The 15,434-nt window shown below is 32.5% G+C and overlaps 1 protein-coding gene across 14 annotated transcripts in view; it reads right to left on the bottom strand.

The window, feature by feature from the left end:
• The window catches only part of LOC130676524 (uncharacterized), a 262,954-nt gene that overhangs the window by 141,461 nt on the left and 106,059 nt on the right, over window positions 1–15,434 (bottom strand). For 13 of the 14 annotated variants that reach the window (XR_008991418.1, XR_008991420.1, XR_008991419.1 and 10 more), the window contains 2 exons: window positions 4,554–5,632; window positions 3,840–4,168 (listed from right to left, as the gene is read on the bottom strand). The exons of the other annotated variant lie outside the window; for it this stretch is intronic. Coding sequence is in view for 10 of the 13 variants with exons in the window: in XM_057482813.1 (XP_057338796.1) it covers window positions 3,840–4,025 (186 nt within the window). In the remaining 3 variants the exon portion in view is untranslated. The remainder of the gene's footprint in view (window positions 1–3,839; window positions 4,169–4,553; window positions 5,633–15,434) is intronic. 14 annotated transcript variants of the gene reach the window in all.

The following is a 15,434-nucleotide window of genomic DNA, read 5'->3' as shown; positions in this document are numbered from 1 at the left end:
TTTTTAAAAAATAAAAAATAAAAATATGCACTTGCAGAAAATTTAAAAAACTACAAGTGCAATTTTTTGAAATATTTTTTTTTTTATAATTTATCATATAAAAAAAAATCCAAAAATTATTAGACGTCGGCTGACTGAGTATCATAATAATTATCGTAAAATTAAAGTCAAATATATAAGAGTATATTTATTATTGATGACTAAATCATCGCGAAAGATAATTTTCCATTTTTATATTTGTAAATTTAAATGTCTAGACTCGTCTTTTCTTGCATTTAAATATAGACGTCAATGTAATACTTGTTTAATAATGATGACATTTAAATGAATAAATTTATAAGTCTTTTTAAAAATATATAAATTTTTTACAAATGAAACTAAAGTTGAATTTTTAAAATAAAAATAATTTTTCACATAATTTTTTTTTTTTTTTATAATAAAATTTAAATTTTTATAATAAAAAGCTAAAAATATGTTGTAATGAAAATATATTTTACGAGTTTTTTTTTTTTTTTTTTTTTTTTTTTTTTTTTTTTTTTTTTTTTTTTTTTTTTTTTTTCAACAAAAGAATGTTGAAATACCCAAGAGACCCCGCGGTATTTTACCCATTACTGAATTAAATAAAAATACCGTAAATATTTAATAAAGAAAGAAACAAAACTTTATATTTATGAGTTATATATACTGCAAGTTTGTCTTCCTTGATAATTAAATACCAACAACTATAATATTCCATTGGATACGTGCTAACTTATGACGTCTGTTTACTTGATTGACTGACTGACAACACACATAGGTCAACCTTACTGGCATAAATATCAGTGCCCGACTTGTAAGATCAATTTTTATAGACCAACATGACTCTCGTAATTTACGATACCAAACAAAAGATTATTTTTATATATATAAATATATACGGCAAAGTATATTGTAATGACATAATGATCGCGCATGGGAGTTAATCATAATGACGGTGAGAATTTTCTTTTGTAAAGGAATCAAGTCAATATATATATATATATATATATATATATATATATATATATATATATATATATATATATATATATATATATATATATATATATATTAATAAGTAAAGTAAAAATAAAATTTGCAATCTCACGAAAAAATCAGAAACTAAATGTCTGCAGACTAATAGTGGTGAGAACGGAAAGTAATTTCACCCTCTCGTGTTGAACGCATAGATGTGGGTCGAATGTATATAACTAAACTAGAGAACTACTGAGAAAAGTGTAACATAACACACGAGTACATAGGATATGTGAGTAGAAAACAACGTCTTTGTGGGGGTTGTAAATAGAGTAAACTATGTTGGAGGTACCAACAGCAATCGTACGTTTACGTTTAAACTTCATCGTTACACACTACTGTGTCGTTCCTATTTCTTTTTATTTTTTTTCTTGTTCTATTCTATATTTATACATATGTATATATATATTAAGCACGAAAACTAACAGCTAATGTAGTTTCTAGCTGTATTTTGGTCGTAGTAACAGACGCGACAGGTGCAAAGGCGTGGCAGCTGTAGCTCGTTTTTCGTGTGTCCGTCAGAGATAACTTGCTCTGTTCCCTCTTTATCTGTTTCCACATGTTTTGTAAACGTGGAATATTAAAAATGTAGTTTTTTTTTCTTTTAATTTTAATAGAAAATAATGATAAATATAAATAATATCTGAGCCGATGAATTTTTAAGTAATCATTTTACAAAGGGATAAAAATAACTTTTGATTGACGATAGGAGTTTTAACTGAGTAAAAATAAAAAAAATATTAAATAATTGTTGGGTATATTTGACATGGTGACTTAATGAAATTTTTGTAACAAACCACTAAAAAATGTAGGGCACTTTACGGTGGCAGACAGGTAAAAAAGAAATGTCAATCAGAAAGAAAGTATATATAAAACTAACTGACCAATAGAGTGATAGCGTGAGGGCGGCTTTTGCAAAACCCGGATGGACATCTGGCCCCAAGCTTTTTTGGCAGACATTTATATATAGATATAGATATAGATATAGATAGAAGTAGGTATGTAAAGGGAGTGATACTCCCTTTCCATTTTCTCTATCCCTCGAATCGTTAATTCCTTTGCCATGCGTAACGCCTGACAGCTGAATTAATTGAAAGTTTTAAGGTAATTGGAATCGATAACGCCGCTTAGTAAATGGGGCGAATTGTAGACTGGCCACTCATAACGTCACCAGAGGGTTAAATCACGAGTAAATTGGAAAACCAAAGAGACATTTTCGAGGATTGATAAATCTCAGTAAAGTTTGAGAGTTGATTAAAACTCGATAAAGTTATTGAGAATAATTTAAATAAAAAAAAAAAAAAAAAGAGAAGGGGAAAAAAAATATTTGAAAAGATAAAAAAATTATTAAGACGAATGGAAGTATATTTAATGGTGAAACATAGTATGGGTCGTAAGAACGATAACTCTAATTGTCGTCGTCATAATTAATTGAACCTGGCGCAAGAAGATCGTCGTTATTCACGCGACGAGATGATGAATTCTTGGACGACGCGTCAGGAAATAAAACGAAGATAAAATATAATATAAAATAAAATATAAAAAGTAAACGATGAGGAGGAGCTAAGACGATAATGTAAGTTGCCGGGGCATTCGTGGAACGAGGTCGTGGTCGAGGTACGTCGGACAACGTCGTCTTTCAGTAAGTATACAGACTCACGACATTAATACCACGAGTAAAAGACGATGTATGTTGAGTTTTTGAGGCTGGATATCGAACGGACAGACATACAAACCAACGAAAGGATGGACAGACGGACACGGATGTTTCCGACAGTAAATTGTACCCGAAACAGCATGGCTTACTCACCGACGAGTGTTAACCAGTATAAAAAGTCAGACAGTACAGCAACAAGGCTTTGGTGTCGCGGCGGGAAATTAAATTTCTCGGAAAATGAAATTTCTATCCATGCATATCACTACGACAGGACCATTATTGTTATTCAAAGCTACACACACACATTCTTTGGCTCAACTCTGTCTGTATTTATTTCCAACATATAAATTTATTTATAAACATTTTAGCGCCATCACGATAAAAAAAAATGTAGACATGTATGTTTGAATAAAAATTTAACAAACGAGAAAAACATGTAGTTGGAGAGCACGATCACGCCGGATTACGTCAATCACTTGGCCTGTTCGCACCCACGCCTGTCGCGCTCATTAACAGCGGGTTATGCAATCAATTTCGCATGTATCTCGACCTTGGGAATTATATATTATACCCACTATAAATCTATCATACTATTATTTTCTTTTAAACAATTGTTGCAGATATTTTTTATGTCCATCACTAACAATAACCACCACAAAAAAAAACTATTATTCTGCATCAACTATTCCAACGTTAATTATTTTTTTTTTTAAATTTAAAATAAAACTAGTTGCCAGTAAAGTAACAAAACTACTTGTTATTCGTCATTGACAAGCTTTTATTGGCCGCGCACACGATAAGAGGCATATATATTTATATATATTGGTCGCGATAAGCTGAAGCAGCTTACATACAGGGAATTTCTATCAGCTTATCTTGCTTATCTTTCCGATCAAGCCTTCAAGCTACAGTGTTATATTGTTGTATACTATATTCCATATTCTATTATATTTTTAATAATCAAAATTTATGTATAAGACAGTATATAATATTTTACGGCAAAAGAAATGAATAAAATCCAATTAAAAATAAATAAAAAGCATGCATTAAGATAACGTATGTTAAATAGGCGGTACCCATTATATATATAAATATAAATAATAATTTTAATAATAATAATAAAACTCACCTTGATACTGTCGTAGCAGGCTGTTACTCGTCCATTCTGCACCTCGACGTTGGCTGGTGGATGAGCGAATTTGCACTCCGTATCAGGCCTGGTGCACTTGTTGCGTTGAAACTCTCGGCACACCTCAAGTTGTAACCAGCGTGAATCCTTGCCATTAAGTAGGTTGTTCATGTTGACCATTGCCATCTTATTATCCTCGTGTTAATTGGATCGGTTTGAATCCTCGTGTAATCACGCTCACTCTTCAACTTCTTCTTCTTCTTCTTCTTGTAATTTTGTTTTTTCGTTAACTCGCCAGACGTCGTCAAATTACAACACGCGCCGTTTAACTAGTTTATATACATCGATGTGTGTTAGTATTTATTACTGCTTGACTTTATATTTTATTTTGTAAAATACTATTATTATTATTATATTTTATCTCTTTATAAATCAATTGATAAGCAATCTTTTTTTTTTTTTTATAATAATAATATATTACTGACGAAGAATAAAATCATTCAGTACAAATTCTCAATCATTGACTCATATTAAACTTGTTTCGCGAGTAACAATCTTGATTACTCATAAAACAGTAATATATGTTTATATTTTTTTTTACTTTACATCATGCATGCTAATAATTATTATTATTATATATTTAAAATTTGAATCATTCAATCATCAATCACACAGACTTTATTCTCGTCAGTAAAATAAATTTAAAATATCTACCTTTTAATTGTTTTATTGCCGTTTACACCCGATGAATTATTTTTCAATATTCAAAGTTATAATTATCCTTCAATCACACTCTTTGTATTGGATTAACAATGTTATTTGTTATCTTTGCTCACTTTATTTATAGCAAATATTATTCAATACAAGTAAATAATCAATTAATAGTGAGGTATATTCAATAATAACTTGTCGCTAAATCCATTAATAGATATCGACTAAAGTAATATATATTTATCGACTATTTATAAATTCTTTATCTTCCAGTTGCACTGAATTTTTTTTCTGGCGTCTCGTTGCTCGATTTTGGTCTAGGCCGTAAGATTAGGCGAAGATGAGCTGACAGTAATAACTACAGACACTTGCACAGGATACCGTGATCTGGTTTGGAGATTTAAATATTTTTCAGTTCAATGCCAAAGCTCTGGAAAAGCTTGGAAGCTGTAACGATCGGCAAGTGCACTCACTAGGCTTTAGCAACGCAGTATACTGTAATAGTTATTACAGGAATCAAAAATTCTTTAGCCTTTTAATTGATCTTACAAGAGTTTGGTGTTTAAATAGCTGTTGCTGTTGATTTGTGGAGCAGAAGACAGACTAGGTTGATGTGTGTGTCGCTGTTTAAACTGTTGGACGTAGTATGTAAGTCAGTGATCTGGTTTCACTGCTGCAGTGCGGCTATGTGGGAAAAAAGGATGTGCGAATTGGGTTATGATGGTAAAGGATAAAAAGCAAGGGAGGATGAAGAAGTGGGTGCGACGACGTGTCGGTGTACTGACGGGTCGAGAGGTCGAGTTGGGTTGTGAGTAAGGTCTTCAGATAGAAAGGCCAGATTGGGGAAAACAGAGCAGGATAGTGAACAAGGATAGTTAAGTGTAAGTTTTTAGTAAGTGAGAGGAGGAAAAAGAGAGAGAAAGAGAAAGAGAGAAAAAGACGGGACAAATATAAAAAGAGAGAGGAGGATAGAGGGGATGGGGGACCAGCGAGTTAGCGTTACGTCCCTTTCTGATCCTTGGATTTACGTCATTTATTCGGTCCACTCCTGGCACGTGCCGCAGGCGTACTCTGGTATTTTTCTGGAAACATACCAAAAAGCGAAATTTCGCGTTACTGCGGATGCAAAAGCTTACATTCAGGGTTTATTGTTTATTATGTATTTACTATGTTTTATTTTACTTATTTTTCGTTACTTTTGTAATATTTTTTGTAATGCAAGGACAATAGTATTTTCAAGAAAAAAGGAAAAGAGAAAGAGAGAGATAGAGCAATAGTTTGGGGATAAAAAAAAAAAAAATAAAAAACAAGCACGGCAAGTTTAAGTTTTTTACTTCGAAAGCGCAACTATCGAGGCAAGCACGCTCGAGAAGCTAAGGCACGGAGGGGGAAAATAGTCTCGATCGATATCTCGATCGGCGCCAAACACCATATCGCGTGCGTTCAGCTCTAACAATCCAATTGCACGAATTTTTGCCCTCACTGTCGTGATACTACGCTATTTTAATGTATGCTAGTTACTCCTTTTGTTTCTCTATACCTCCTTCTCCTCATATTTTATTACGTTATCCATATATACTATCCAAATGTACATATTATATACTACTGTAATACCTACTCGCAATATATGTATATCTATAGGATGTACATAATATGGAACGCAATATTACCGAGTAAATTGTTAGAGCGACTTGTTACCTTTTAGATTATGATCCCTGATCGGGGGGTAAGAGTATCAGGCGCAGCTGTCGTCGCCACTTGCATAATGTCCACTCACTGATTTATTTCTACAAGCTATATTGCTATAGATTATATGACATATATATGTGTTGTAAGATAACTATCATCGCCGGTTGTTCTGTCCAAAGTGAAACCACAGGTTTAATATAACCATTCTCATCCGGTGGAAATCACTTAAAGAGACTTATCGCGCACCTCCTCTTTTATTTACAGAGGGCCCATCGCTACCGTATTACACATTCAGTCCCGGCTCAACTCATGTCTTGATAATATACCGCCAGAAGGTATTTTCTCAAGTGTCCACATGACACATATCAATGCAGCTGTTCAACTTTGCTACATATATATGTATCTGTATACAGTAATAACAGTAAACCTACTTCGAGATGGTGGATGATGATGATATGAATATTACAGTACTCACTATTGTATGTATATTATATATATATAGAGAGTAGTTTGAGTTTATCATACTGACAATGTGAATGTTATCATAGAGAGATATCTATAGACGTTAAATTTTCGAGGCATCAAATAAAGATAATGAACAAACATAGTGATAGAAATAAATCGATAAGATTTTCATGTGTGTGTTTACGTTTATGTATGTGGGTGTGTATAGATATTTGCAAATGTGAATGAATGAGCAACAGAAAGTAGATGAGACAGAGATCGTAATTTTCCCTACGAGTATTCTGACAAGCCGCTTACACTAAGAAGGTCGAGAGTTGAGACTAAGCGATGTGACGTCTTCACTTGTCGCATTTTTATTTTTTTATTTTTTGTTCTAGTATATAATATACGAGCTCAAAAACCTTTTATATTATATCTTTTATATAGTTTTGTATATATATGAAAAAAAAAAAAATGAATTTTTATGTAACTATTCAAATCAAGTATGGCTGAGTTACTCTTTCGTGATGAAATTGTTTGCAAAAAAAAATAATAAAAATTTATTAGTGAGTGAAAACATGCGACGAATTTAGTAACAGTAATTAATTTATCTTTTTTTATTAGCAAGTTTGAACTAATTTCGGAAGGATGATTGTGATTATTATTAGTTATCACGCGAGTTAAATAAAATAGATTGATATGCTGATTTACTGGCCCATTGTATACCTGACAGGAGAATCAATACAGTATTTTTTTTTTTTTGTCTAACACACTTTCTGCCGTTGATGCTCGTGTTTGTTTAATCCAATCGACTGAACTGATTTGATTACGCTCAATTCAAAGTATTTTAGGATATTAAATTAATAAATAAAACTATTCAGCTTTATTTTCAACATTTTTTCTACCTCTATACATTCAGCTTCGATTTTATCATTTTCACAAAGTTTAAAAAATTTTAATTCAATTTTCATTTTAGCTTTTTCCCGTCTATTACTACCCGACATAGCCTTATTAAACCACATTTTTAAAACATGACCAATCTGTATCAACTATTTTAGCTTTGATATTTAAGCTGATATGAATAATTGAATTTCAACATCCGTTTAAAAAAAAACATTAATAATAATAATTGAGAGAGATGAATAACAATAACTATAAATAACGATATCAATGAATAGAGAGAACGAAAAAGAAAAAATAAATTTATGAATATTTAAAAATCCCGGGAATATGATATTGCTCGTCTTCTCGAGGGTCCTGTAACCGAACCGGTCTATCTACCCTGTGTTGCTGTTGTCATTCAGTTTAACAGAGTCTGGTCAGAAAACCATCGACCTCGTTATCGACAATTAATACCAAGCTATTGAATATGCACAATGTTGGCATATATGCATAAATGCCCGGCAGGTCACACCGATATATATATCGTTAAAAGTCGTAATTGTAGTTGTTGCATCCTATATCAACACATATATATATATATATAAAATTAACATATGATGACTTGCTCGCGTCACAACATGTGAGTATGTCGTCACACCTATTCGTAATTCCGTAACTCTGGACGTTATGAATTTTTTTCTGCACCTGAAAATTGGAGCGTTTTTCGTGGAACGAAAATAAAAAAACAAAATGAGGAATAAAAAATCTACTAGATCTAGATTTCGGAAACTTTTGCATAAGTGCTAGTATGTCAGCCGAAAATTACAGCCGACCTCAATTACCCCTCAAGTCACCTTTAAGCAGTGAAATTACAAAAATTCTTTCATTTTCGTTACGCAAAACGTTCGGATCTTCAGGTACATATTTTTTCTAAAATATATATAAAACTTACTGGCTACTGTCCGCAGTTATAATTTAAAAAATGAATGAAATAAAATAAATTTAAATGAGTAATAAAATCTATTTTTATTACTCAGAGGATGTAAATATATATATGTATGTATAAAAAAAAAGTAATAAAATAGATAGGATAGAAACAAAGTTTTATCGATTGGATAATGCGATCAGCGGACGCAAGGCCAAACACATAACGTTAATTTGTATTGATTATGCATGCTGTGAAGTGATTGGTCGATATGAAATAATGATAAAAATGTAAACTAAAACAAATAAAAAAAAAAAAAAAAAAAAAAAACTGAACGAGCTAAACGGAATGGCAAAACACAAAAGACTAAAAGCGATCATATGGCTGGAATATCAGGGCACACGAATGATAGGTGAGAGCTCTTTGACTCTTTCCGTCTGTAGATAAAATTCGACCTAGTCATTTGGAAATGTTAAAAAATCATTTCCAGGTCTATGGTTTATATTGCCTGCCCATTTATTCATTTTTGCTGTTCGTGTTATGTTGGCACGTATATATACGATATTGAAGCTACATCATACACATACTATAGTTCACACGATCAAAAATCTTTACAAGTGAGCGCGTTCATCGACATGTCAGCCATCTAGTGGTTAAATAATAACGCGTTCAGAGTTATAAACACAAATCACGCATTATATCCATACAGTACATTTAGACAAAGCATAAAGTATAGAGCATATACATACAATAGATATATATGTTAATATTAAATAAGCAGAACGACGTACTTATAAGACAGATAGATGCGCTTGGTCAACCAGTTAACTTGCGTACTTGTAAAAAATTACACATTGTTATATAGTATCTTGCAATCTATAAAAGCTTGATAAATGCTATTCAATTTTGCTCAATAATACCAACTATGTCTATAAATATCATTATCATCGTTGCAGTATTATCATTTGGAAATAAAAGGATTAAATATAGCTGATGAAAAACAACAATTTATCATTTTTCACAATAAACTATACAGCTTAGTAGGTAGTTATGACAACAACAACGACGACGTGAAGGGCGGACTCCAGACTTCACGGCCTGGTTCCTCCGCCATAAGAAAAACAAAGAACTGATTCGCAAAAACAAGAACCAAAAATTCTTTTTATTTGCGTAATAAATTTTGTTATTTTTTAAAATTGCAAAGTAATAAAAATACGTGAGAGATTGATTGTTTTGAAAGCTGATTGTACATCATGCGGATTCAATGACACAGAGATCGATTAGTTTAGCTCATAGGATATATAAACAAAAAACAAAAAAAAGTATATATGAAAAACAACATATCGCGGCAACAATTATTTTAAAAGTGGGCATTAGGTATATACTATCCACCATAGTACTATATGCTATATGTACAATACGACTACCACTCAGTGTGACAGGGAGACAGAAATAATAGGAAATAGAAGTGAACGAGCACAGGTGGTCATGTGAAAATGCACATGAAAAATAACGAGTCGGTTTTTTACGTATAACACATCTCGTTACTTTTTCCAGTCGAAACATTTTTTTCGAGCACACATACATACACACACGCGTACCACCACCACCACCACCGCCGCCAATGCATCCGAATAAGCGAGAAAAAAAAATAAAAAAGTGCACTGGCCGTAACTATAATTCACTTACGAGGCCCACAGTCACATATATATGTATATAAATATATATATAGTTAGAATGTTGACGGGTAGAACTGCGGTGATGCTGTTTCGGCTGGTCCACGGGCAGTGCTTTGCCGGCGGGGGTTAAAAGTGGAGCTATAACGGCAATTTAACGAAAAAATAACGCGGCAAACTGATGATACGGGTGTATCAAATGTTGCCCTGGCTCCCCGCAGCTCCAGGGTTATTCGATCTCTGGTATCGTGTGAGGTAAATAGAGATAAAGAGAGAAGTAAACAGAAATAAAGTGCCAGAGCGAGAGAGTAAGAGTGAATAAAAAGACCACGGTCTGGGATAACGCTGTCATGATTGCGGTTTTACTGCACTCCAGTAAGTTCCGTGACCAGTAGCCTTCAACAATCAGTTTTTTTATTAATATTTTTTTTTTAATAGATAAAATAAATTAATACACCGACTGTTATATAAAATAATAACAAGAGTAAATATAACACCCAAGGCTATGACATTTTTTTTTATTCAGTATTTTACAGCTGGAATCAAACACGAATATTGTTGCTTCATCGTAAACACATCGATAACATACGAGGATAGATTTTCAAGTGATTTATAGAGCCCATACTACCACGCACTGGATGTTCGATGGGCGATTATATGGATTGGAGATTAAAGTCGGCGTCAGAGAGTCGGTAGAGAAAAAATGACGATATATATATACATATATATTTGCAGAGGTAAAAGTAAACGCGAGTAGGCGAATAAAAAGTCGACGCACGTAAACCTTCTCCTTGTACTGTCCAAATGCAGACGAGATTCGATCGGAATCTCTGACGTGACGAGGATCGATCGAGTATGAATCGAGAATGCAATGGGGATCGATTCCACCAGAGTACTGAATCGAAACTCAATTAGGAAATTTTAGAGAAAGAGAAAGAGAAAGAGAAATGAGAAAGGAAGAGAGAAATAGTTTGAGGGATTCTGGTACACGTGTAGATAGATCGAAACTCGGACATATCGATGGAAATGGTCAGCAGCGAGTGACTCGATATGTAACCCAAATATCTCTTGCAGTTCAGCTAGCATTATATATTTGGAAAAGATAAAATAAACATAATATATATGGATGTATATATAGATAGAAGAGTAGGCTATACATATATACTGGATAAATTTTGAAACTCACAAGTTCCTGATGTGCGAGAATCTTCTCAGCTGAATTATGATAATCTAACTGCCGTATCTTGTACATATGTATGTATAATGTATAAATATATATATATATATATATACGTATATATAAATAGAACATATAGAATATACAGAAGACAGCTGGAAATGAATATAATAATCGTAAATGTGAATTGTAAAGTTATGAGATAGTATGACCAAGTTTTAGTGAAATTAATTTACACACCTAATATATTTTAATTTATCAGTTTATACCATTATATAAATTTATCTCTTAAAAATGAATTATACATGTACGAGTTTATTCAAAAAAACACACACGGGGACGAAAATATGTCAGACTAGAATTCACGTGGTTAATTAAAACTCCATTTGATCAATTTAAAACTGTCCGACAACTAAGTTAGATTGATACTTGACAAGATAAAAAAAATAATATATACATATAAGAACAGAAAAATATATATTTGTAGGTTATATCGGCAGGTCAACGGCACCTTTCTCTTTGCCTCTCTTAGCGTATTCGCACACGCGCGTGACCAAGTCTGTCACGACGCTAAAATTAAAACGAGGCACACCTACTATCAGTTTTGTTCACTCGACTCGTAAATATTATAAATGTCGGGGTCAAAATTACGAGCACCTTGTCTCTGTATTCGCTAATCTAATATCATATAATATAATATATTGTAACGTACAGCAATTGTATCTGTACACAATATGGTACATATATTATATACTATATATAAGAGAAGAAATAACCTGACACACTAGTAAAAGAGAAATATAAAATAAAGTAAAGAAGAGCATCGAAATGAGATATATAAGTGAGAAGGGTAGTGTGAAAAATGTATAAGATACAGATCCAGAGAAAAAAATGCTTTAAGCTCGCGTTACCAACCGAGTCCGTTCCTTTGTGCTTTCTCACTCAGTTGCATCCTCATAACACGTACTATTCTCATCATTCTCACTCTCCCCCTCCCTCTCCCACTCAATGTTAGCCAGATATCTATATAAAAAACACATACATTCATATACATATCTTCTCTCTCGACTCGTTCCTTTTATTTCCAGAGATCTCGTTCCTATTTGTTCTCTCTCATTCTCTTCACGCTTTTCTCTCTTTTAACCGTTCTCCCGTCACGCGTCGTTTTAATGCAAAGATGCAACTGGTGCCACTTCCCTGTACGTGAAACCCACTAGTGTCGTACATTTATATATATATAGTATGCATATGTATACTTAAGCTCTTTCATATATGTTTATACATCGACATCTATACAATATCGTGTCGTTACATTTACCGAGTTGTACGAACTGAGGACATTGCACTGGGTGTTCTTAATTCAATGTAACATGCTACGGATAAAGTTTTAACTGAAGAAAAAGTGAAAATAAGTAGGAAGCATTACATTGTATCGGTATATGTATATCGATATGTACAACAAATAGTGAAGAGTAAAATATAATAGCCATGAAGTATTTCACTTGTTGTGTTCTTCACTCCACTTTTACTTCACTATCGATTTTTCGCATATACGCGCAAGCAGAGGTAATGCGCAAGATATTACTTGGCGTTGAAAAAAAAGTGTGAAAATTGAAAAATTTTTAATGATCAATGCACAAACGAAAGGTATAAAGAAAGTCGGTCATATTTTTTTTTGTCACCAGCGGTGTAATATAACTCTGCAATACCTTTCTATTTATTATTATTGTGTTTTTTTACTTTTTATTTCATACTTTTTCTCTTTGATCTAGCCCTCGTACTGAACGATGAACGAGTACGGATTTCCGGCATCTACTGCTAAAGTTTGTCTTTTTCGCATAACACCAAATCAGAAACGTCAATCGATTCTCGATGCAATTTTATAAGTATTTAAAAATAATTGTTACTATAAATAAAAAATATTAAATAAGAATCCAAGTGAATTCACAAGCAATTAAAATTTTTTTTGAAAATCAATAGAGTACTTAAAAAGCGATTGCATCGAAATATACGAAACGAAATGAATTTATCTTAAACTCTCATCTTCTTTCATTGGTATTATTCTCTTTATTTTTTACCATTTCTCCAATACAATGTTCGCTGGCGCGCTATCGAACGATTAAAGGTTTCCTCCTACGTGGATCCACGTCTCTGTACTCATCGTCCCACGTATATATCTATATATATATATATATATAACTACAATACAGTGATCGCCTCCTTGCTCTGTACTAAAGAGAGATCTTTAATCGCCTTCGAAACAATACGCAATCTTCTTTTTGTGTTTAAATGGTGATCCTCATCGTCGGTCTTGACCGGTACTGTATTGACTATACTGTACATTTCAACAAGACCGGTCGATCATATACGATTTATAAAAATATATATAGTTATATACACGAGTGGGTCTTGAGGTGAGTGGGATGATAAAAATCAAGAGAGAAGTTCAAGTGATGACTATGCGGTATCATCCTGATACTAAAAAATTTTATATCGCGATGAATGCGCTACAATTTTTTTACATATATTTTTCAGTCTCAAATTTTTTTTATTTTTTTGCGTCTTCTATTTATGCATCATGTCTGTATTTTTTGTGATGTGGCTTTCTCTATAATAGGTATAAAAAAAGCAACATACATCAGACTTGAGTACGCACTCATCCGAAGTCAATCTTTCTCAAAACTTTCGTTGCGCGGATTTCGTCTTAAGGAATTGGATACTTAACATACATATTTTTCCTCAACAACGTGAATTTTCATATAAAATATTGAGTAATTTCAACTGTACTTTCACCAATATTTTCTATTTATTTTTTTTTGTTTACATTTCATTAACGCTGAATATCAAGTACACAAACGAAGGATGATAAATTCAACTGGAGTTTAAATTGTACCAACAAATGACAATGGAGAAAAAAAAATAACGACCTACGACAATGATTATTATAATATTAATGATAATGACAAGAATGATGATGATGAGTAACGCGCCTCATTTAAAGTTACTACACGGAAGTGCAAGCGCACTCAATGGTAACACGCATTCCGTGACGAGTGTTGCTGCGCTTTTAAAGAACTACATACATACATATATACATATGTAGATAAGAGAATGAAGAAAAAGAAATAAATAAAAAAAATGTGATATAATAATAAATAATAAAATAAAAAGAGAGGGAATCTAACATAACTGCTGCACAACTACTCAACTCTCAGTGTATATGAATTCGCACGTGCTTTTTACACAAGTCTCGTGACGCGTCTCAAAGCATATGGCGCGGTAACTTTTGCAACTTGAATTACTCGTGACGTGAAAGATTAATAGTTTGTGAGTGTGCACGATGAGAGAAAAGTAATTGAACTATATATTTAATATGATATAGTGTCATTTACTAAAAGTTGTAAAATTTATATGGTTAAAAAAAAATTATTTATTAACTTTTTTTTCTCTTTCATATAAAGTCATATTAAAGTGGGATAAAAATAAATCATTACCTTTTAAAGTATATATATGTATTACGCGTTTGGTTCACGACTTAACCTCGACTTTTCATTGCTGAATATATATGTATGTTATATGTATATGTCGAACTCGATTGCGGAATTCCTGCTGGCAGGATGTCGAGATTGCGACCGGTCGAGTGCAGATAGCGAGCATGGCTACAATTGCCCGTGAAGGAAAAAACATACATACGAATACAATATGTACAAATAATATATATATGTATACATGTACGTGTACAACAATGTATAGTCATTTATTTATATATATTTGTTGTGTATAAGTGTGTATGTACATAAACATTTTCTGGGCACGTTACATAAGCTCTTTTATATTTTTTTATTTAACGATCGTGAATTTGGAGGGCGATAAGCGACCCAGAAGCAACAAAAGTAAATAGTGACAAACAAGCGTGACGAATAACTGGACTCGTTCAGCTTGAATAAGTCACGAATCACAAGTGAAATCCGTATTCGTTCCATTGAGAGCAAAATAACAGAAGAAAAATTAATATATCTAACTAGTGTACAGCACTATAACAAACATACTGTACTATATATATATATATATATATATATATATATATATAT

The sequence above is a fragment of the Microplitis mediator genome, chromosome 10, assembly GCF_029852145.1.
Source record: "Microplitis mediator isolate UGA2020A chromosome 10, iyMicMedi2.1, whole genome shotgun sequence".
Classification (NCBI taxonomy): domain Eukaryota; kingdom Metazoa; phylum Arthropoda; class Insecta; order Hymenoptera; family Braconidae; genus Microplitis; species Microplitis mediator.
This window is presented reverse-complemented; position numbering and strand designations above follow the sequence as displayed.